General features: G+C 42.1%; 1 protein-coding gene across 1 annotated transcript in view; it reads left to right on the plus strand.

Moving 5' to 3' along the window:
• The window catches only part of Erc2 (ELKS/RAB6-interacting/CAST family member 2), an 898378-nt gene that overhangs the window by 129267 nt on the left and 745682 nt on the right, over positions 1–23429 (plus strand). The window contains 2 exon segments of the mRNA XM_060390770.1: positions 16799–16822; positions 17451–17867. Coding sequence (XP_060246753.1) covers positions 16799–16822; positions 17451–17867 — 441 coding nt within the window.

Genomic DNA, 23429 nt, shown 5'->3' on the forward strand with positions numbered 1-23429 from the left:
CCAGCAACTCAAGAGACCGAGGCGTGAGGATCAAGTTTAAAGTCAGCTTGGGGAACTTAATGAGACTCAGTCTCAAACTGAAAAATTAAAAAACAAACAAACAAACCAACCAAGGGGCTAGGGATATAGTTCGGCGTGGAGCACTTGCCCAGCGCTGAGCCCTCTCCACTGAGACTGGAGCTCAAGTGTTCCAGGCTGGCCTGTGAACTTAAGATTGTCTTGACCTTCTGATCCTCCTGCCTCCTGGGATTACAGGTGTATGCCACTACTCTCTGTTTATGGGGTGCTGAGCATGAATCCAGGGCTTCGTGCAGGCTAGGCCAGCACTCCATCATCAACTTAGCTACATATCCAGCCTTTTGAAAACACACAATTTAAAAACAGAAATGTCATCTAAAAGCTCTCTCAGAGCGATGTGTGACGTGTGTTTTGCAGACATTGCACTTGCATGTATTTATTTTCTTCCTTTCTATAACCATAAAACCTGTAATTTTTCACATTCTCATTTATTTCCCTGTAGACTTTTGAGTTGAAGAAATAAAATGTTGAAAGATGCAAAATATGTATTTAAAAAAAAAAAAACAAAACAAAAACCTTCACTTATTTTGCAGGCCCTGGTCTCTAGGGGTTTGTGCAGCAAGCTGCTCTTAGTTCACAGCTAAAGACCTGAACAATGATGAGGGCCAACCCTCCATTTTAAATGGGGTACAGATGTGTGGATTCAGGAGGGCCTTTGGGCCTCACTGTAACTGGGGGAGGGCTCTAGTCTATTGAAATGTATGTAACCCTGGACCAATCGGAAGAACGCCTGTGAGACCTGGAGCTTGGGGCTTGCCTTGGTTCCAATTCATCTTCAGTTCAGCGTCTCTTGTTCTGGCTGCAGCGGAGTCTGTGCTTTTCGGGCCTTTATATCCCTCTTGGACTTGCTGTGTTAGCTCTGTTCCAGACTCAGAGTTGAAAGCCATTCTCTCTTCTTCTTTACTTTAAAAGTCTCAAGTGAACTATAAAACAAAAGGAATATTCATAGATGAAAAAAGCACTTTCAAGACCTTATTTAAAAATACTTTTTACTGTATTTTGGAGAAAATTTTATTCTCTCTCACTAGTATAACAATTTGAAAAAAAGATTCTGAAAGCAAATGAAATCTGTATGTGCTCACAAATGCATATGCACATCCTCTCTGAATCTTCACTAAGGATATCTTTTGTCGTAAGCAATAGGTTCGAAATTATCCAGATAAGTAAAGATGACCTTAAACTAGTGTAGATTGCTATCAGGGGGTCTCATTTCTTAGCCACATTTCTTTTGTCAAAGCATTTAGAAAAGAACTATTCTCATCTCTTTGTCTCTCCGGCTCCACTGACTGTAACAGGGGTCTTCAGTGACATTGCTTTCTTTTCTGGGTTCCAGAGTGACCCCTTAATTCTTGACATTTATTCCACATAGTTTTCCTCTAAACCCACTGTACAGTCTTTAAGCTCCTAGCTGGAAGAAGTGTAAGCCTCAAAAGCTCCCCTAAAGGTGTTTTCTGAGAAATCGTTTCAGAGAGAACGTGCTTCATTCTGGCTGGGGTAAATCCTCTGTTCCAAGTGCCCAAGCCTCAGAGCCCACAGCAAGCACTGGGAGGTTCGGCACGTGGTTGCCACAGCTGTGCCATCAGTGGAAGGTGGTAGAGGGGATGCGCCCGGCTCAGAGATGCTTGACTACAGTGTGAAAATGTGGCTGTCACGTGCCTCAGTGCTAACTGTCTGGTAATTGGCCCCTCTGGCTTTCAGCACCAAACAAGACGCGTGAGAAGAACCGGAAGAATGGGGAAGGAGAGTGCCCTGTGTGCTTGGTACCTGTGACTTGCTCTAGGGTACTACCATTTCGTCAGTGACTTTGCACAAACAGTGGTTCGTTTACCCTCCTACAAAAGTAAGCCAGGTGGCTTTTCCCTCTGATCCCTGCCACTGATAATATTAGACACTGGTTCAGTTGCCACCTTGTTGCTGTCTATTTAAAAGCAAAAGACGGGTTCATTCTTTTGAGATAGCAAATTGTTGTTGTGTTTTGCTTCAGGTTAGCAATTAAAATGGCCAGACTGAAAAGTTTGCATGGTTGAGAGATTTTGTTCGTGTAGGTCACAGATTTCATGTTTCATTCGTGTGATTTCATGTTTCATTCTTTTCAGGTTTATTCTTCTCCCATGGCATTGTGGGAAGGTTGTAACCTGGGTTTGCTATGATAATGGTGGCTTTAAAAATGATGGCTGCAAATTGGCTGGGGTCCTAGGTATTGGGCATGTGGCCTATCCACTTAACGATGTCATGGTTTCTTACTACATCCCATTTCCTCCTTTCCTTGCCTCATTTTTTTTTGTTTTTTATCCACTTTGTATCCCCCATAAGCCCCTACTTCCTCCCCTCCCGATTCCACCCTCCCACCCTCTTCTTCATGCATGCCCCTCCCCAAGTCCACTGATAGGGGAGGTCTTCTTTTCCTTCATTCTGATCCTAGTCAATTAGGTCTCATCAGGAGTGGCTGCATTGTCTTCTTCTGTGGCCTGGTAATGCTGCTTCCCTCTCAGGGGGAGGTAATTAAAGAGCGGGCCAATCAGTTCATATCAGAGACAGTCCCTGTTCCTATTACAATGGAACCCACTTGGATACTGAACTGCCATGTCCTTGCCTCATTTTTTCCCCCCAAATGTATGACATACTGTGCTATCTTTTTCCTGTGGTCTCCTTTTTGATACAAAACCGGTCAAACTGATTGCTTATAATTTTTTTAGTTAATATTCAAAGAATATTAACTAAAATATAGTTTTAAGTATGTAAGTTATTTTTGAGAAAACTATTTGCCAGATGAAAGTGGGATAGAGGAAGACCTCAGGACTGTACCTATCTCTCATCATCCTCAAAATCTTTCTTTTTTTTCTTCCCTTCCTTCGTTCCTTCCTTCGTTCCTTCCTTCGTTACTTCCTTCGTTCCTTCGTTCCTTCGTTCCTTCCTTCGTTCCTTCGTTCCTTCTTTCCTTCCTTCCTTCCTTCCTTCCTTCCTTCTTTTCTTCTTCCTTTCTTCCTCGCTTTCTTTTCTCCTTCTCATTATTATTACCATTATTAATTATTATTCTCTGTGTGTGTGCATGCATATATATGGTGTATCACAGTGTATGTCTGTGTACAGGTCAGAGGACAGCACCGGGGAGTTAGTTCTCTTCTTCTGCCTGGTTGAGGCAGGGCCTCTCTTCTTCTGCCTGGTTGAGGCAGAGTCTCTTCTTTCTGTCATGCTCTGTGCTGCAGACCCTCAAGCTTGTAGGCAGTTCTCCGTCCACACCTCTCACTTTGGTGTGGTAGTACGAAGTCTGCCACTGCTCACTGCTGTAGCTGGCTTTTTCATGGGAGTTCTAGGCCACTAATGGAACTCATGCTTGCTCAAGGAATACTTTTACCTGATGAGCCATTTTACCGTTCCCCCATCACCCATATTTTTAAATACCTTCTTTGAGATATACTTGACATACGGTAAAATTCACAGTTTAAAATTGTACAATTCATGGGTTTTAGAAGTATATTCATGCCATTGTAAAATAGTAATAATTATCCAATTAAATATGTGCCATTAGCTGGATGGTGATGGTGCATGCCTTTAATTCCAGCATTTGGAAGGCAGAGGCAGGTGATCCCTGTGAGTTCGAGGCCAGCCTGGTCTACAGAGAGAGTTCCAAGATAGCCATGGCTACACAGAGGAACCCTGTCTCGACCTCCCCCCCACCAAAAAAGAGTCACATTCTCACCCTCTAAAGCCTGTAGCTTTAGTAGTCAAAACTCTTTATCTTCCATACACCAAGCAATGATCACTGTGGTCTGTTTGTTCTTATTGATTGATATTACATTCTTAGGATATATTGGCCACTCCCTTCTTCCTCCTCATTCTACTCCTTCTCCTCCTCCCACTCCTCTTCTTTCTCCCCCCTCCCCCTTCTCTCTTCTTCTTCTTTGTTCTTCCTTTGTTTCTGTCCAGATCCCTGGCCATGGAGTGGTGCCACCATTTGCAGGGTTGGCCTTTCCTCTGTTAAACTTCTCTGGGAATGCTCTTACAGATGCCAAGAGGTTTGTGTCCTAGCCGATACCAAGTCCCTTCAATCGGGCAATCATATTAAACTCACATTTGGTTCCTTTCACGCATTCATGTGTTCTCATTCATCTACTCATTCACATGTTCTCCTTTTTCTACACAAATACATGCCTGTGTGCATATGTATTAAATGTTTAGACATTTGGGTCACCAGTGGTTAAGTATCTACCTTCATAGCAGAGAAAAGGACACTGACCTTCAGTTCTGGTACCTTAATAGAATGGAAAACTCTAGAGAGTTTGAGTTCTCAGGCTACTTATGAACCACTGTATTTCTGTTCTCCTAGCACATCGTTCAAATGATAATTTGAAGAAGTTTCAACATCGACTCTTCGTGGTTCTTTTCCAGTCACTTAAAATTTCACCATACAAGACAGGCGCACAGAAATGCTGCTTAAAATCTCACCAAGGCGAGATAGGTGCACAGAAATGTTGCTTAAAGGCAGAATAAAATGAATGCAGGAGCAAATGTTAAACGCAGTATTTACACTCATGATGATTTTCAAAGCTCTCCCGGATTATCTTTTAAATAATAATGGCAACAGATAACAGTGAATAATTAAATTTAATGTAGTCCCCAGAGTAAATGATGAGTGTATACAATCGCGTATCTTACATAAGTATATGTTTTATAATGACACTTACATATGCAGAGCTTGAGCTGGTAGAGTTCCTTCTTTGACTGGGAAAGGAATCTTGACGCACACGCCTATCGAAGAGCAGATCACAGTGAAGGAATAACGCCTCCCCTCGAGCGCTCTGTCTTGTCCCCGTGTTGGGGGCACCAGTTAGTTTACTCAGGCTTAGAGCACACCACCCTGCCCTGCTCGCCGTGTTTTCCCTTCTTGTTCTTATTGGTGAACGAGCTTAGCTTAAAGAAATAGCAAGGCTGGAAAACCATCTCTCAAACCTCCATGTGCCCACAGATGTCTCGGGGGCCATCATTGCAGATTCTGATTCGGCATGTGTGAGGCAGGGCCGGAGGCCTCCTGGTCACTGCTACTCCCGGAGTCTCAGGATGCTGGGTGTTGTGGGTGCCTTTCCTTTCCCCTCCCGGGCATCGAGGGACCCAAGAAACAGTGGGAAGCAGGTACTCAGGGAGAATCTCTCATTAAAATTCTGAGTAGAGGGCTGGAGAGATGGCTCAGAGGTGAAGTGCACTGACTGCTCTTCCAAAGGGCCTGAGTTCAACTCCCAGCAACCACGTGGTGGCTCACAGCTGTCTGTTAGGTCTGGTGTTCTCTTCAGGAGTGCAGGTGTACATGCATTTAGACCACCGCATACGTAATAAATAAAAAAATCTTTAAAAAATAATTCTGAGTAGAAGGGACCAGAGTTTTGTTAGGGTATCCATGCGGCTTAGGGTAGGGAGTTTCACTATTTATCCAGGCATTTGAAATTAACCCAGATAAACCTTTTTTTTTAACCTATTCTGAAAATACTTAGGTATTTAGCAATTTGTTAAATGAAAATGTTGTGAGCTGGTGAAGAGACGATAACATTGAAAGGGAGCAATGAGGGTTTTTAAGTGCTATCTAAAAAGATTTGCTAAGCAACTAAACAAAAATATTATTCTGTGATAGCATGTGACGCTGTTAATATTGTAAATTTTTAGCTTTTAGCCCTGGATTACACATTTGAGATTGTTTCCTTGAACTAAAAAAAAAAATCACTAAAAAAATCTCAACTTCTTTTTTTTCCCCTTAGAATATATTCTGATTATGGTTTCCCTTCTTCCAACTCCTCTCAGATCTTTTCCACCTCCCCACGCACTCAATCCACACCCTTTCTCTCCCTCTCTCATTAGAAAATAGACATGAAAACATAAAAACAAAGAAACAGAGAGCCAAAGAAAAATTACAAGGAGCATGCGCACGTGGGCGCGCACACACGCTTACACACACGCTTACACACACGCGTAGAAATCCCACATAAACATAAGACCAGAAACCATAAAATATAAGCAAGTGACAAGTATGAAAAAAAAAAGCCCTGATGAAACATTATAAGACACAAAAAACACCAAGTTACCATTGAGTTAATTTTGTGTTGTCCATTACTGCTGTAGCCAATTTCTTAAACTTCAGTTTTTGTTTTCTTTTTTCAAACATGTTGGGTCAGGAGCTGTTGACAGTAGGGGATGCTATTGTCCCATAGTTGCTTATATGTTATGGGTTATACTAGAAAAATAACTTGACCTTCCAAACAGGAATGGTTGGTATTTTTGAGAACCCCCTGTAGAATTATATGCAGACCAGTTAATGGGAAGTCAATAACAACCATTCTTTGAGTTGGTCCTAAAACAACTGTTTCCTGTTTTTCCTTATTTAAGAAAATGCCAAAGTGCTTAGTGTATTGTTTCCACTGTTGCATTTACTTGGTGACTGAAAATTTATGTTCAGTAGGCCCATCTCTGTTTCGCACTTAAATAGAGGGAATAAAAGGAATTTCTAATTTCTGGGCCTCTAGCCATCACTGTCTCAAAAATAATGATACCATCCCTTATGTGCCAGAGCCTTGGCCTCGTGTTTTAGGGGAACCACTGTGCTCGCTCACTCAGTGAGCATCTCAAGAGGTCTTTGCATGAACTCTGCTAGTTAAAGTGGCTCCAGTAATTTGTTGAAAGCAACAGAGGCTTTAATGGGTTAGTAGATTCTGAGAGCAAAATTCTGTTCTTCACTGCTCTCAGACAAGATTAGTGATTTTTTCCCCCCATGACCATATAACTTGTTGGATACAAAGATATAATTAGGACAGAGTCCTTAACTCTAAGCCCAGTGTTATAATCTGGTAGTGTGCCACCTTAGAGTACTGTTGTGCAATAAAACCCAGCACTTCTTCTTGCTTCTAAAGGCAGACTTTGCCATGTATTCTGTTCTTAGCCTTTGCAAAATGTCACACATCCACCAACGTGTGCTTTGCAGTCATCAGCGACGCCATGTCTCTGTGAGGAGTCAGCCTCCTGGTGCTTTGTCCAGCTACCTTTGTTTTTCCTGAGAGGATTCTACACCAAAGGACAGGTCCTGGGCCCATACGTGGGACTATTCTTTCCTTCATCCTCTTCCACCAACACGTCAACCCTCCCACCAGCACATGCGTGTGCTTCTCGTTGGCCTGTTGATTGTCTTGTCACACACATGGCTTAGCCCAGGGAAGGTTTGGAGCCACAGTGAGCATTGTACATCCTGTATGTGGATTACAGAGAGAAGGATCAGAGAACCTGCCCTAAAAAGTTGATTAGAGACAAACTGGAAAATGATTAATAAGAAAATAAAGTCACAAGGGAAGTAGAGCAGGCCAAGAGGTCTGCAGAGAGGGTCTGTTTTCTTTGAAAGAGTTATGTTAAATCCTTGCCTGAGAAGGAATATGGATTTATTAAAAAAAAAGGAGAAGAAACTTCAAGACTTCTGGGTATATGCCAATTCATATTTTTATATAGCTTGGAGACAGTTTTCATAGCAATGGAGACCTAAACTGCTTTATAGTGCAAAAACTTTATCTTTTTTTGTTGTTTTTTTCCCCACAGTGTGGAAAAGAGCTTAAGGTCACAAATTTAAAAAAAAAAAATCTGCCAGGAACTCATATTTTCCATGTTTGGGGATAAGACACAGTAGATTCTAAACATCTGGCTAGTCCCTATTTAAATAATTGTGTGTTCCATGCACATCATACATATATAATTATATTTTCATTCTATTTACCTTTTTGTGTTTTAGACATTCAGAAATCTGGATTAGATTCTGACTCCAGTAGCTATTGGAAGTTGGCTCAGGCAAAGTGTATATCTCCCTTCTTCATTTTTCCATATAATCTCCAGTAGAATTTAGTTTCTTGCATTTTCATTGTTCTCCTTTTTTCTTAAAAAAAAAAAAAAAGAGCTGAATATGGGAGCTTATGGGAGTTGTATAAAATGAAGTCCTGTGATTTCTTTTAGAGTTAGGAGACTTTAGAGTTGGCTAGAAGAAACCTCAATTTTAGACACTGGCCCATATCTGCTAGTGATACGACTGCAATGAAATCCTGTAAGCCAGCCCAGTTTATCCCCTCATGGGTGGACACACCACTGGCAGCTTCAGAGCAGCACTGTCAGATGAATGAGCTGGCAGGCGTGAGGCATTTAAGCTTCGGGGGAGAGAACTGGACAGAGTGAGATGCTGTCAAGGACACCACCCCTCACAGTAACCGCAGGGAGGCCTGGACGCCTGGCCTCCCCACACTGTGGCCCTGCGCTGACTGAATGGTGAGATAGTTTCCTCTCTCAGTCTCTCGCCTTCCTTTTTTGGCTCTCATTCACTATTATGTGCACCATGGAACAGTAGTTTTCAGTGTAGGGAAATTAGCAGCCGTCCTTGAGAGGGTATTTTCTGGGTGACTATTTCAGACTGTAAAGTGAAGATGTGAGTACATTTTATTGAGAAGGCAACTGTTGCTCCCAGGACAGCCTCAAAGTAAACATATTAGCAGCTGGTAGAATGTTTCCAGGGGAACTACATGGGGAAACAGGATTAAACACAATCTGGTAAAAACAAAGCACGAGGGTGCTTGATGTCCTGATGGCTTGTTGGTGAAGTCTAATGGATTATTGGCCTTTGCTTTAGGCTGTAATGTCATCCATGTTGGAGGCTGAGGATTTGTTTTCACTCAGGACCTGTGTGGAGGTAAACAGAGTCTCCCTGAATCTTTTGAATAATAAATACTGCGAGGTTCACACAATTATTCCCATTTTATAATTGACCCAACTATGGTTCAGGGAAAGGTCCATGCTAGTTTGGAGAAGCCATAGTAGAGGGGAAAAATCTCAGCCAGTTTGTTCTAGAGCTCCCACCTTTCTCCTTGAACTGTCCTTGTACAGTGCTAGCTTTAGAAGGGAGGCAAGATTTCTGAGCCGAATGGCACTTCTATGAGACCTTCTCTCACCCACCTTTGTAGGGCAGCTTTCTGTCTGAATGCTGGGTGTCAATGTGCTTGTACCCCAGGGCCTACATATGTCCAGGTGTCTTGACCCTTGACTCAACTATGGGGGCCATTTGGGGGGATGTAGAGACAGGTCTTGTTGGTATATGGAGAATATGCCCTAGTTCACACTTGCTGTGAACATATTTTTATTTGAACTCAGTGACATAAGGCAGGCCCCTGATTTACAGATGAGGAATCAGACTCAGGCTGAGAGACACATTCTATATCATACAGCTAGGATGTGACCAGGCCAGGATTAGAACCAGACAGGCTGCTCTAGAATCTAGGCTGCTATACACTGCATTACCTTCCTCCCTGTCTGGGTGGCTCTGAAGGAGCTGGAGTTGCAGAGAGTTGTAGGTGGGCTGCCAGATGTGGGTGCTGGAAATCAAGTTTAGGTACTCTGGGCGTATGTGCTCTTACCCACTGAGCCTCTCCTCTGTCCTCTCTCCTCTTCACCTCTCCTCTCCTCTCCTCCCCTCCCTTCTCTTCTCCTCTCCTCTCCTCTCCTCTCCTCTCTTCTGCCCTCTCCTCCCCTCCCCTCTTCCTCTCTCCTCTCTTCTTGCCTCTTCTCTTCTGCTCCCTTCTCCTTGCCTCCTTTCTCCTATCCCCCCTCCACCTCTCTTCCTTCCCCTCCCCTTCTTTTGAGGCAAGGTCTCACCATATAACCCCAGATGCTCTGGTATTTGCTATGTGCATCAGGCATCTTTGGATCCTCAGAAATCTGTCTTCCACTGCTTCCCAGATGTTGGGATTAGAGCCATGAGTCTGCCAGGCTTGACTTTTCTTACATTTTGCTGTTTTCTTGCATTTTCTTGCATTTCTTGTTGAATTTATGGGATTTAATCTTGTGGCATTTTATAAACAACAACAATCTCTCTCATTTTTATGGCTTGCTGTTTTTACTCTGTAGTGTCCTTTTTTTTTTTTTGGTAACAGAAATTCCTGATTTTAGTATTTTCAGATTTGTCTATTTTTACTGGGGCTTTGTTCTTTTTTTTTTTTTTTTTCCTGTTGTCATTTTCTGTTAGTAGGAAAGTATACTTTAAAATTTCCTATAATTTATAGATTTTTTTTGATGTTTCAAAGTTTAAAACCACATAATGCAGTTGACAATGTTAGAATTATTACCCTTTCAATCCTTCTAATACTGTTTCAGGTCTTGCTGTTTTGACTCACACCTCCAGGGGAGTGTTGTGTAGGCGGTGCTGACAGTGGGCAGGGCTTCATTTCATTTGCATGAGGAGTATTGAACCTGTGTACGGTGGACACACACTTCAGGAATGGCTCTTTTTATTCTTAGTTTGCTTAGATTTAAGAAACAAACAAGCATGAATGGCTGTATCTTGAGCTGATGATGTAATTTTTTTCTTCTTTTTCTCTGTTGTGTTTTACATGACAAGTTTGTCTGAGACTGAATTTCTTTGTTCTTTATTTTTCTAAAAAAAACAGCATGACTAGGTTATGTGTTTTTTAAAAGATTATTAACATTTAATATGGATTTGTATTTTTAGTAAAGCATTGGTTAATTCCTAACCAGATATATACCCAAATAACCATATAGAGAGACTAGGATTTATTTAATTAGCCTAGAAGACAATGCTGCGCAATGATTACTCCATCCTAAACCTTCAAGCTAGTATAACTTCCTCCCATTCAGATTTCCCATACTATGCTTGCTTTGAAATCATATCCTAGGTCTGGCTCATTCCTCTTGGTGTTTCCCAGTCCCCTTTACACAGATCCATCCTGCACTTCTTGTCCTTTCTCCTCCCCTCTCGGAACCAGGATGTCCCACTCTATTGTCTGTATTGCTCAGCATTAGTTGGTTGGCTTTTATTGGCAATACAGAGAAAAATGGTGGCCTAAAATGGTGGCGTAAACTTGAGACAGGAATGCTTAGAATGAACATCACAGTTCAATGTCTGGAGTGAAACCAGATAGTGGGGTAGAGAAATCAGCATTTGAATGAACAACTGTACACAGCCCACAAGAACATCATGCCAAAAAATGTTCTGTATTTCTTTTTTTTTTTTTTTTTTATGAGTCTGGCTTTTTGTGGGCAGTACTTATGGCCTAGGTGTGAAGCTGGTTTGTAAGTTACTTTCCTCATGTTTGAATCCAGCTGCTGTAAGTGCATAAATTGGGATCATCTGGGCTTTTTTAAGGGAAAGAATTTTAAACCAGCATTTAATAGCTACAGGTCTTGTGAGGCTTCCCATTCCTTCTAGAATTAGATCGTGGAAGATACTTTTCTAGTCATTTGTCTCTTTCATCAACATTTGCAACTTTTGGCAGGTGGAACTCTGCCAGCCTATGCTATATAGTGAATTCTAGACTAGACAGAGCTATCAAGTGAGACCCTATCTCAACAAACAAAACAAAAGTAAAAATAAAAACACAGAAATCATTTGCATGCTATCTTTTAAATATCCCCTTATGTTGTGATTTTTGACATGTTTATTAGATTTTTCAAAGAGCCAATAGCTCTTTGTATTATCTCCATGGCCCTATGTCCACTGGTTTCCTCTCTTATCTTAATTAATCCAGAAGGCTTTTGTTTATAATACTGTATTTTTCATTACTACACATAATTTTATTCTTTTCAAATCCACCAGTTTATTTTAGAGTGTCATTTTTACATCTTAGCAATTTCTTTTAAAAATATTCATTTGTGTACTTAAATATTTCAAAAGCATTACTTGTTTTGTATATGACTATTAGTCATATGACTAATATGACTGTTAGCCATGGGATTTTCCTCGGGTCTCTGTTAATTTCCAACAATTTGTTCATGTTGTGAAGCATTTTCACTCCAGTCAGGGGCTTTGCTCTCTGCTCTTCTCTGCTTGATAGGAAACTAACGCACACTGGCTTTGTCTTGCTTGCCTTCCTCAGCTCAGTGTTTGCAGCGACAGTTGCTTCTGTAGGAGAGGGATTAGAACTATTTTGTGTGCACGTGAGTTTTAGCTCTCTGTGCCTCCCTTTCCCCCTACCCATTCTCTTCCCACCTCTCTTTCCCTTAGAGATTTCTCCTCTTCTTTTGTAAGCCTAGCTATGCTTGGAAGGGAGATTTGCCTTCATTTAGCTACAGTGTAGAGGGAAGATGTATCAGAAAATGTAATGAAGCAAGAAAAACAAATTGATATGACACTTCCCATTGTCTTTGGATAATGTCATTGAACTTCTGTGAGCTTGAGATTGGAAATAAACTAGACTTTCAAGTTAGTTCACGCCCATGCCACTGACGCATGTAACGTAAGAAGAGTCTTTAAAACACTTCCCTTTTATGGACTGAAGTGATAAGTGGTCTTTTCTATGAGGGGCAGAGTTTAAGGTTATAACTACGTAGGAAGGAAGGTTTCAAAGGACTGGTTAAAGGACACACTTCTGGGCACACATGGCTCAAGGCTGCATGTTATGGTATATGTGGCACAGTCTACTTGAACTTCTTGCAAATGACTTCGGCCAGTAGCTCGGACTCTATTGTTATAGCTGCTGTTGCTCTATAAAGTCTTCCCATACTTTTTGAGATTTGATTCTCTATGGGCAACAGGAGAATGAACCTAGAATCCAGATGGTAAGTAAAAGATTTTTATGTCCTTGTCCAACACGTGCACTTTTGTGTTTGAAGGAGGTTAGCTAAGATGCTAGCAGTTTGGTACCCGGGCCCAATGTTGGAAAACATGGCGCCTCCCTGTCCTGATGAAGGAGGACAGTGGATAGGCTTTTCTTTCTAAAGAGCATTGGGGAATTGAGACCATCTTGACCGCCAGGAGCTTCCAAAGATATGGTTCTATAACACAGTCTTGCAGGTTGCTGCTTTGTAGGCTCAGATTTACTCAGCTAGTGAGATTTGAGTGACTGACTTCAAAGAAGTGAATCTTCATGGTTGAAGAGTGGAGGATTTCAGCAGAAGAGACTGAATAATGTGCATACTAGGGAATTGGAAACTGGCCATTATCCTTCTGATTTCTGACTCTTAGAGAAGACACTGTGACTTTGACAGAGATCTCATTTGTACTGTGGCCTTGTCTATTAATAACATATAGTATTTTTAATCATTTTTTTCAAGAATTTCATACATCATACATATGAAATATATTTTTATTATATTCACCTCTCTTCCCCCTCCTCTTCTTGCCTTAGCCACAGTTCTATTGCTATGAAGAGACACTAGAAACAAAACAATTCTTATAAAAGAAAGTATTTAATTGTAGGCTTGCTTAGAGTTTCAGACGTTAGTCCACCATCATCATAATGGAGAGTGTGGTGGCACATGGATACACATGGTGCTGGAGAGGTGGCTGAGAGAGATCCTGATCCATAGGCAGAGAGAAAGAGAGAGACAGAGACAGAGAGGCATACAGAGAGAGAGAGAGAAAGAAAGAGAGAAATAGAGACAAAGAAGCAGAGAGAGAGAGAGAGAGAAAGAAAGAAAGAAATATGGAGGCAGAGACAGACAGACTGGACCTGGAAATGGTTTTTGAAACCTCAAAGCTCTCCCCAGTGACATCCTTCCTCAACAAGGCCATACCCTCTAATTCCAATCCCTTCAAATAGTGCCACTCCTTGGTAAACAAGCATTCTAACATATGACCTTATGGGGCCATTCTTACTCAAGCCACCATACCTCCTCTACCTCTCACCTTCCCCAGCAAACTTCACATCCTTAAAATAAGACACTGAGTCCAATTTGTATTGCTCATATATGTGTGAATGTGGGGCTGTCTATTGGAATGTGAACAGGCGCCATACTCTTAAACAAACCCTTCTCTTCGCTAGCAGCCATTAGCTGCCGGCCATTTCTCTGTGGGATGGGAGCTTACGAGCTTTTCCTGCATCTACATGGGAGTGCTGACTGAGCTGATCTTAAGCAGCTTTTGGGCAGCACCCACAGCTGCTGTCAGTTCATTAGTGCGGTGGTCCAGTCATGTCCACAAGACACTCTTTCCATCAACCCTGACTACTGGCTCTTACAGTCTTTCTCTTCTCTCTTCCGTGATGCTCCTGAGCCTTGGAAGAAGACATGATATGGATGTCCTACATTCCACAAACACTTATTTTCTACATTTTGACCAATTATGAGTTTCTGTCTTCCCATCCACTGCACAAAGAAGTTTCTCTGATGAGGGTTAAGAGCAAAGTCTTGTTTTTGGCAGCTAGTTCTGTCAAACTTTTTAGTTATCCACACAATCAAATTCCTTAGACAGATGGTCTGTGTCAACTGTCCTTGATGTATCCCATGAGGTCTAGACACCCAGATACGACGTTCAGTCATGACTCTCATGGCACAGCGTTTCTTCTGTGGCTTTCCTTGTCTACAAGGACTGTGAACGTGAGCTATTTCTTCTTCCTCTTGTTTTATATTTTATGAGTCTGAGAGATAGAAGGTAAATTATACTGAATGGATAAATGGCCCCCCTCTCCTTCCCTTAAACATTGCACCTGACGCTCTGTCTTGTTATCCACTCAGGAATACAGTAGACGTGAGAGTGAGCCCCACTTTATAGATATGAAAACAAGGGACCAGGGAGAGAGACAGCTTACCCACCCAGGGATTGCTCCTTCTTGTCATTGTTGACACCTGTGATCAGAGCAGGTCTGTAGATTTGTTTTGGAACCTCCTCTGGCTTATGTGTGAATGAAGTAAAAAGCAAAGACAAAAACAAAAAACACATTGTTTTTGGTTGCTCTCAGGCAAGAGTTTCCATTCTCATTATCCTGATTCATTTTCATTATCCTTTTATCTCCAAATTACATTTATCTCCAAATTAACTTGGTTTAACTCAGAAACTCACACTATCTTCAAAGGACAAGGACATGCTAACCTAAAGCATATTTAAGTAACCAGAAGACAGTAGCTAAACCAGGCCCCCAACAGCAGGGCTGAGTCTTACATTCTCCAGTACAATCTATTTTGATTAGTTCAGAGTTGGGTGAATGGATGTCACTTTCTGTGACAGCTTTATTGAGGTAAAAATTTAACTTAAAGCTTGCCCCTGTAAGTACAAATTATCAGTTTTCATATATTTCCAGAATTGTGTAACTAACACTGCCACATAGCTGCTGATTATGTTTCTCACACCAGAAGGAAGCAGCACAGTAGTCAGTAGTTATATCCTTTTCATTTCTTGCAATCATTAATTTATCTCTGTCTATAAATTTGCTTATCTGGGTATTGTATAAGTAGAATCACTAGAATCACACTATTTGTGGTCATTTGTGATTGGCTACTTTTGTGCTGACATATTTTCAGGGTCATTCTTTAGTTATATTACCCCCTTTTATGGCTAAATAATATCTAATTAACTGGATATGTCATATTTATGCACTGATTAATTGATTGACATATGGATTATTTGCACTTTTGGCCAATGTAAATAATGCTGCTATGAATAATGAATATCTGTTCATTTATCAGCTGGTAAATAGATAAATAAAATGTAGTCTAACTCTACAATGGAATAATATTCAGTTATAGAAAGGAATGAAATTTTGATGCTAAAGCAGGCATTAAATTCTAAATGCATATGAAACCAAAGAAACGACTTATTTCATGATTTCACTGATAAGAAATATCTCTCATATGCAAATTTATGGAGAAAGAAAGATTATTGACTCCTAGGTCTTGACAAAGAAATGGGAAGTAGATTGCTGAAGGGTACAAGATTTCTTTCTGTGCTGATAACCGTGATAAAAACTGTGTTGATTGTTACACAGCCTTGTGACTAAAGCAAGGGACCCGAAACTTACATTTGTAAGATTGTGTTGTGTCACAGACTAATCAGTAATCTTTGTCAATGTGTAGCACTCGGAACCCCACGAGGCACAGTGGCACACAGATACTGAGGAGAAAACCTGTCCCTGTGCTCTAGGAGCTTCTCATTCCCAAGTCTGAAGGTGAAGTGGGAGCTACAGCAACCAGCAGTGTGCCCCACCTGTGCTGCTTTCTGCGTGGAGGCCACATTCAGAAAGAGGTCAACACCTTTGGTATCAGCCATAGGACCTCAGACAGATGTCAAATGTTGAGCAGTCCAATATTTATAAAACTCAGACATGGTGTTATCTGTGCCTTACAACACTGTGAGTCCCTGTGGGCACGAGTCCTGTCTTGCGTCCAGCTCGCTTCCTCTGCTTAATGTTGTGGTCTGGTTCACAGGCGGGATTATGTATCTCTGAATGAATGAGTAACTGCTATTTTTGAAGCCTCTTGGTATGTCCCTGGGCAAAAACATCTTCAAGCTTGTGGCTGCCTCCTCAACCAGCCTGAGGTTGGTCTGGAAAGGAAGACATGAATCCACCAATTGATTCTTTCTTGTAACTGTTAACTACTTTCTCTGGTGTTTTCCACTGTGGTGACTGGAAACAATGTTTGGGTACTCTACAGTGTTGTGATTTCCTCTCTGGTGAGATATCCAAAAATTGTGGGTTGGGTCAGAGAGAGAGGGAAGCAAAAGGCTAGTGAACTAAGCCTTGATTGGCATTTTTCTTTTTTTTTTCTTTCCTTTCTTCGTTTTTCTTTTTGCACTGACCCAGCATCAATGCTCTGAATTGTGTGCAGCTTATGGGTGTTGGCTTAGTGAGATTTCTTTTCCTTTCTTTTCTGTGAAGGTACTCTATGTTGATTAAGTTCTTTCTGTTGAATATCCTTTGCTTGCACTGGACTTTTCGTTATGTTGATTTTTTGCTTCGTTTTTTTTTTCATTTCCCATGCTGTTCAGTTGCTGGATGCCAGGAGAACCAAGGTTTGTCTACTCTGCAGCCTGTTTGTTTTGCTCTGCACAGCCTCACCCCCTTGTGTGTTGGACCGTGTTTGTCTGTCTCCATTTATTCCCTTTTGCTTGCAGAGGCAGTAATCCTGTTTACTAAACCTGTTCACAGCTTTATTTGTAAAAAATAAAGTCCTTGTTTGTGTCTACTCGTAGTGGATGCTATTATTTTCATTTTTAAATGGATATGCATTTATCATGAAAAATAATGGATAAAGAACATCTTAGGAAACAAGGAATACTGAGTCTGGACTGTTGTGGGCCTAAGAAGGCGTGTTTCATGGAAGTTTCCCTCTAGCCCTTTCCCTTCCTAAAGTAAACACCGTAGATGTATAATTTCCCCTGTGGTTGACACTAATATGCCGTTTCTGTGTGTGTGTGCATTTTTCTTCTCCTAAGACATTCAGAAAGCATCACTGAATTAACTCCCCTCTTCATGTGCTGTCCCATGCTTCTGAAGTCACCGTGGAGGACTTCATGGCTGGCCCCTGGACCTCATGATTAACATTCCATCTTCATAGTGTGGCAGCAGCTGGCAGCACTTGGCCTTTTCATTGACTTTTTTTCTCCTTTCTCCTCCCCTGCTCCGTCTTTCTCCCTGTAGCACCTGCAATTGACCATCCAGGCCCTTCAGGATGAGCTGCGGACCCAGAGAGACCTCAACCACCTCCTGCAGCAAGAGAGTGGGAACAGAGGAGCCGAGCACTTCACCATCGAGCTGACCGAGGAGAACTTCCGCCGGCTCCAGGCCGAGCACGACAGGCAGGCCAAGGAGCTGTTCCTTCTGCGGAAGACGTTGGAAGAAATGGAGCTGAGAATTGAAACACAGAAGCAGACTCTCAATGCTCGAGATGAGTCCATTAAAAAGCTCTTGGAGATGCTGCAGAGTAAGGGGTTGCCATCCAAAAGCCTTGAGGATGACAATGAGCGCACACGGCGGATGGCAGAGGCCGAGTCTCAGGTCAGCCACTTGGAAGTGATTTTAGACCAGAAAGAGAAGGAAAACATCCACCTGAGAGAGGTAAGCGCCTTGCATTACACTGAACTGTGTTATTAAGCCTTTCATGGGTGAGAGGCTGTCTACAGTCTCAGCCTCAGTTCCCTGGTCATCAGCTCCCGGGTCTTCTCTGCCTGTGGCCATTAAGGCAGAATTTTGTGTGAGCTCTCTTCTATACTCACCACACACGAGTTCGGTTATTCAAGCATGTGCAGCACACGGTAACTCTGAGGTGCTTTATGGTCACTTTTCTCTGGGTGGCTGTGTTTTCGGGAGCTTTAGATACAGCTCTAAGTTTGGTCATCAACTATAGATCTAAAGGAACAAGACAGATAGGTAATTAGCATTACACTGTAACCAAGCATTTTTGTCACTGAATCAGTGACAGAGTTTATGGAAAGCAAAACACAAGTGTGGGTTTTGTTTTTTTATTTTTTAGAGAAGAATGGTAGAATGTACAGACCAGTTCTGAAGGTTTAGGTTTAAGATAATCCTTGTCTGCATTTACATTGTCTAGGACAGACTGTTCCAGGGTTTCTGAATATGTGTTTCATCCTTAGTGTATTAAATCATTTGAAGTTGTCCCAAGGCAACTTCTCTGGCTGGCCACGACCACTGAATGTTGAGATGCTCAGATATTTGAGAATTTATGGTTAGGTAAAGCTTAGAAAAAAAATGTGGGTGTCAGCCAAGGTTTGAAATTGTTACCACAGTTTTCTTGCTACTGTGGTGGAGACAGATTCTAAAGCCCCACATAGGGTAACTGCTAAAGAGAGACACACAGCACACGGCAAACTGCAGGCCGTCGGATAGCATTAGATATGTCTTCAAGCCATTAACAGCGCTAAATACCGATTACGGAGTAGACTCCTGGTGTTGAGTCTGTTTAGATGGGAGGCTGCCTTGTTTGCTGAGAGTCCCTTGTTTTATTTGCATGAGGTCTTAGTCACATATGAAACCATGTGGCTTGGGTTTATATTAAGATACTTAATATTAAATATTGAAGAGGTGTTTTGTTGGGCTCGCTCTTTCCCTCTGAATTCTAAGAGTGTAGATGTGATTGGCAGGTCTCTAAAATGATCTACGGTGGTCCCTACCACTTGGAATCCATGCTTTGTGTGATTCCCTTCTCTTGAGGATTGGCTCATTCTAGAGACTTGCATCTAAAAGATACGGTATGGCAGAAGCAATGGATGTTGATGACACTTCCAGGAAAAGGTCACTTAAGACGGAAAATTCTACTTTGCAAGTAGATCCTGTTGCCTTCATTGTGTTTGGATAAAGCAAGCTGTCGAAGTCCAGCTTGGACGCTCAAGTTGGGAAAACTGAGTCAGGGTATAGACCTGTGTCTGCTGGCTGCTGGCCGCTGGCCTGACACGCTTTTCTGAGGGTAATTTTTCAGGGCTGGAACTGATAGTGGCAAAGTGAAGGGCCAGAATTAAATTGCTGGCGTCGGTCTGTGCCGGTAGCTCCCTGGTGTGGGCTTACACCTATTATGGCAAGTGTTGGATAGGGCTGTTGGCTCTGGCGTAGGCTTTCCACTGGTAGTGAGAAAGCATCTAAAAAAGAAAAGGAAAGGAGAGAAAAAGGCCACACACACACTAAAACACACACACACACTAAACACACACACACACACACGATGATGATATAAGACAGACTCTAGCAGGTAGGTTCCAACAAGCTTCTTCTTTCAATCCTCTCTTAACTTACATATATACATACACACGTATATACACACAAACATATATACATACATACATTCACATACTGGGTGGATAGAAATGGACTCTAACCCCACCAGCTGCTGTACATATACACATGTGTACGTATGTACAGTTGATGGATGGAACAAAGCTCAAGAGTGAGATCCAGACCATGGTTTTATTTTTCCCACAGCTTATATATCCCAGCAAAACGTTCAAGCAGCACAAAAATCACAATGTGGTTACGTTCTGTTTTTCTTTAAGTGAATGATTACAATGAGTATACGTAAGAAAAATGTTCCCCAGTACCCTCCCATGACCAAACGTTTTGCGTATTATGGTCGAAAAAGAAGTATGAAAAACAAGTTATTCCCAAGAACCTATATATACTTGTAACTAAGCAACCTGTTATAAAAATTAAGAAGGTGAGCGAGCAAGGTAATTTCTCAGCCAGCTTTTCTTTACTGGCAGGCTGCAATTAGTGGTTATAAAGAGAGAATCAATTATCTTAAAAGTAATCTTATAAAAATCTTAAAAGAATCACCTTATCCTTCCATAAAACTTCCTGTGCTCTGCCCAAAGTTTGACTGTGAGTCTCTGTGTCTGCTGGGTGGAGTCTTTCAGAAGACATCTGTGGTAGGCTCCTGTCCTGTTCCCTCACTTCAACCACTTTAGGTGTCTATTCTATCTGCCCTTTTGAATGATAATTAAGCATCCTCTCTAGGGTCCACCTAGTTATTTAGCCTCTTTACGTCTGTGGATTTTAGTGTGGTTTTCCTGTATTGTATGGCTAATATACGCTTATAATTGAGTATATACTGTGTGTTTTTCTGCTTCTGGGATACCTCACTCAGGATGATCTTTACTGGTTCCATTCATTTGTTTGCAAATTTCATGATTTCCTTGTTTTTAATAGCTGAGCATATTTCATTGTGTAAATGTACCACAGTTTCTGTATCCATTCCTCCGCTGAGGGACATCTGGGCTGTTTCCAGCTTCTGGCTATTCTGAACAAAGCTGCTATGAACATGGTTGGGAAGATGTCCTTGTTGTGCGGTGGGGCATCCTTTGGGTATAGGCCCAGGAGTGGCCTAGCTTAGGTCTTGAGGGAGCGCTATTCCCAATATTCTGAGAAAGCCCCAGACTGATTTCCAAAATGGTTGTGTAAGTTTGCACTCCCAACAGCAATGGAGTGGAGGAGTGTCTTTTGGATAAATGCTCAGGAGGGGACAGGGATTCCACAAGGAGACCAACAAAGACAAAAAAAAAAATGGAGACCCAGGGGGTCCTGCAGAGACTGATGCATCAGCCAAGGACCATGCATGGAGAGGACCTACCCCCTGTTCAGATGTAGCCCATAGGCAGCTCAGTCTCCAAGTGAGCTCCCTAATAAGGGGAGCAGGGGCAATCTCTGACATGAACTATGTTGCCTGCTTTGCTTTTTGTTCTCTTCTCCCTGGCTTGGTGGCCTTACCAGGAAGAGGATCCAGGCAGTCTTGATAGGGAAGGAGGGCTCTCCCTTTTCATTGTACTAGGGGAGGGGGATGAAGGGGAAGAGAGAAGGAGGGTGGGGCTGGGAGGAGATGAGGGAGGGGGCTAAAACTGGGATACAAAGTGATTACATTGTAAGAAATAATAAAATGAAAATTAAATAATAAATAGGAAAATAAATAAAGAGAAAATTATTGCAAAAATTATGGCTGACTACTAAATATATCAACTATTAACAAAAAGAATATACTTTTCACACATATATATATGTGAAAAGTATAAAAAATAAATTATATATATATATTTATTTTTTCTTCACTTTACATCCTGGTTGTAGCCCCATCCCTCCTCCCCTCCCAGTCTCACCCTCTCTCCCTCCCCTTTCCCCAACCTGAGCTCCCTTTCCCATCCTCCCCAGCTTATCATATTGCATCAGGACTGAACATGTCCTCTTCCCCTGTGGCCCCGGCAAGGCAGTCCCACCGTGGGGAAGTGATAAAAAAGCTGGCAAGTAGTCTGTGTCCAGTGCAGTCCCCAATTCTCTTACTAAAGGACCCACATGAAGCCTAAGTTGCCCATCTGCTACATCTTTGTAGGGGGCCTAGGTCCAGTTCATGCCTGGTCCTTGGTTGATGCTTCGGTCTCAGCAAGACCCTCTGGGCCCTGGTTAGTTGGCACTGATTGCCCGATATTTGGCTGTGAGTTTCAGCGTCTGTTTTGCTGCTGGGTGGAGAGTCTCTCAGAGGAAAGCTCTGTCAGGCTCCTGTCTGCAAGTTTAGCAGGGTATCCTTCCTAGCGTTGGGGATTGGCACTCTCCCTTAGGGTAGGTCTTTGGTTAGGCCGAGCATTGGTTGGGCATTCCCTCATTCTCTGCTCTATCTGCTTTATTTTTACACCTGCAGATCTTGTAGGCAGGGTAAATTTGGGGTTGAAGGTTTTGTGGGTGGGTTGGAGTTCCCTTCTCTTTGCTAGGAGACTAGCCTAGTTAAAAGGTGTGCTCTTCAGTCTCTGTAGCCTCTGCCCCGAGGAGTTACTGCTTGAAGCCTCTTCATACTCTCTCAGGGCTTACCTGACTTAGGTCTCCAGCTTGTCACAGAGATACCCCCACCCTCTGTTTCTCTTTTCTCTACAGCCTTCTGTCCTCTCACCCTCATTCTCCCCAGGTCTGTTCTCCAATATCTTAACTCTGTGTGCACACTCTCCTACCTCGTTCCCTCTCTTCAGCTACTGCCTCTGTCTAATCTATCTCCCCTTCTAAGTGAAGGGAGAATCCTTCTTCCTTGGATTGTCCTTGTTATTTACCTCAAGACCCAGCTATATCTCTCCTGGGTATATACCCAAAAGACGCTCCACCACACAATAAGGACATTTGCTCAACTATGTTCATAGCAACTTTATCCGTAATAGCAGAATCTGGAAACAACCCAGATGTCCCTCAACCAAAGATGGATAAAGAAATGGATAAACCAAAATGGATAAAGAAACTTTGGCACATTTACACAATGGAATGCTAACTCAGCTATTTAAAAACAGGGAAATCAAGACATTTGCAGGCAAATGAATGGAACTAGAAAAGATCATCCTGAGTGAGGTATCCCAGAAGCAGAAAGACACACATGATATGTACTCACTTATAAGGGGATTTTATCCATGTAGTACATACTACAAGGCATAGACCCAAAGAAGACAAAGAGTGTAATTTTCTTAACTTCAAATTATTCTCTAAGATTTCCTATATCTGGGCCACTAGCAAAAACATTTTTACCTGACCTTGCTAAACAATCTATTTTTTTCCAAATTCTTTCTAAGGGTAGTGGTCATTGCTAACAATCTACATCTGTAGGTTCTTTTCAAGGGCGGTAGCTAAATCATTAATCTGCTCCAGCATTAATGCCTGAATGAGACCGAGTATTGTTATTTTTAGGTGCCAGTGATGCTGCCCAGTGAGGGGCTAGATGCCCCTATAAGTTTTTCTACAACACATATATTATGAGGGATGTGGTGGCCATAAGGGCAACAAGCAGAGCTATGCTCCGTAACAGCATGAAGTTTTCAGGATTCCTAGTTCTTGGAGTTATGTCTCTCCAAGACAAATCCATGGTGATTGTGCCAACTGGTGAGCCGCCTTCCATGAATTCTGGAGTTGTTTTGCTGTTGCTCCTGCAGGGCCCCCACAGCAATTGTTGTATAGAAAGGCCAGATGGTAAGGATATGAGGTAACCTTTAACCAACATCCAGTGAGGAGAGGAGGTACTCAGAATGTAAGCCAACAATGAAAACTGCTGACAACCACAGTTGCCTTCAGATGAGATGAAAGTGCAAGGCCTTAGGTACAGCCTTGTGAGACAGCGTGAAGCAAAGGACCCAGCTAAGCTCTGCCTGGATTCTT

This window comes from Meriones unguiculatus, chromosome 9 (assembly GCF_030254825.1).
Source record: "Meriones unguiculatus strain TT.TT164.6M chromosome 9, Bangor_MerUng_6.1, whole genome shotgun sequence".
NCBI classification, from domain to species: Eukaryota; Metazoa; Chordata; class Mammalia; order Rodentia; family Muridae; genus Meriones; species Meriones unguiculatus.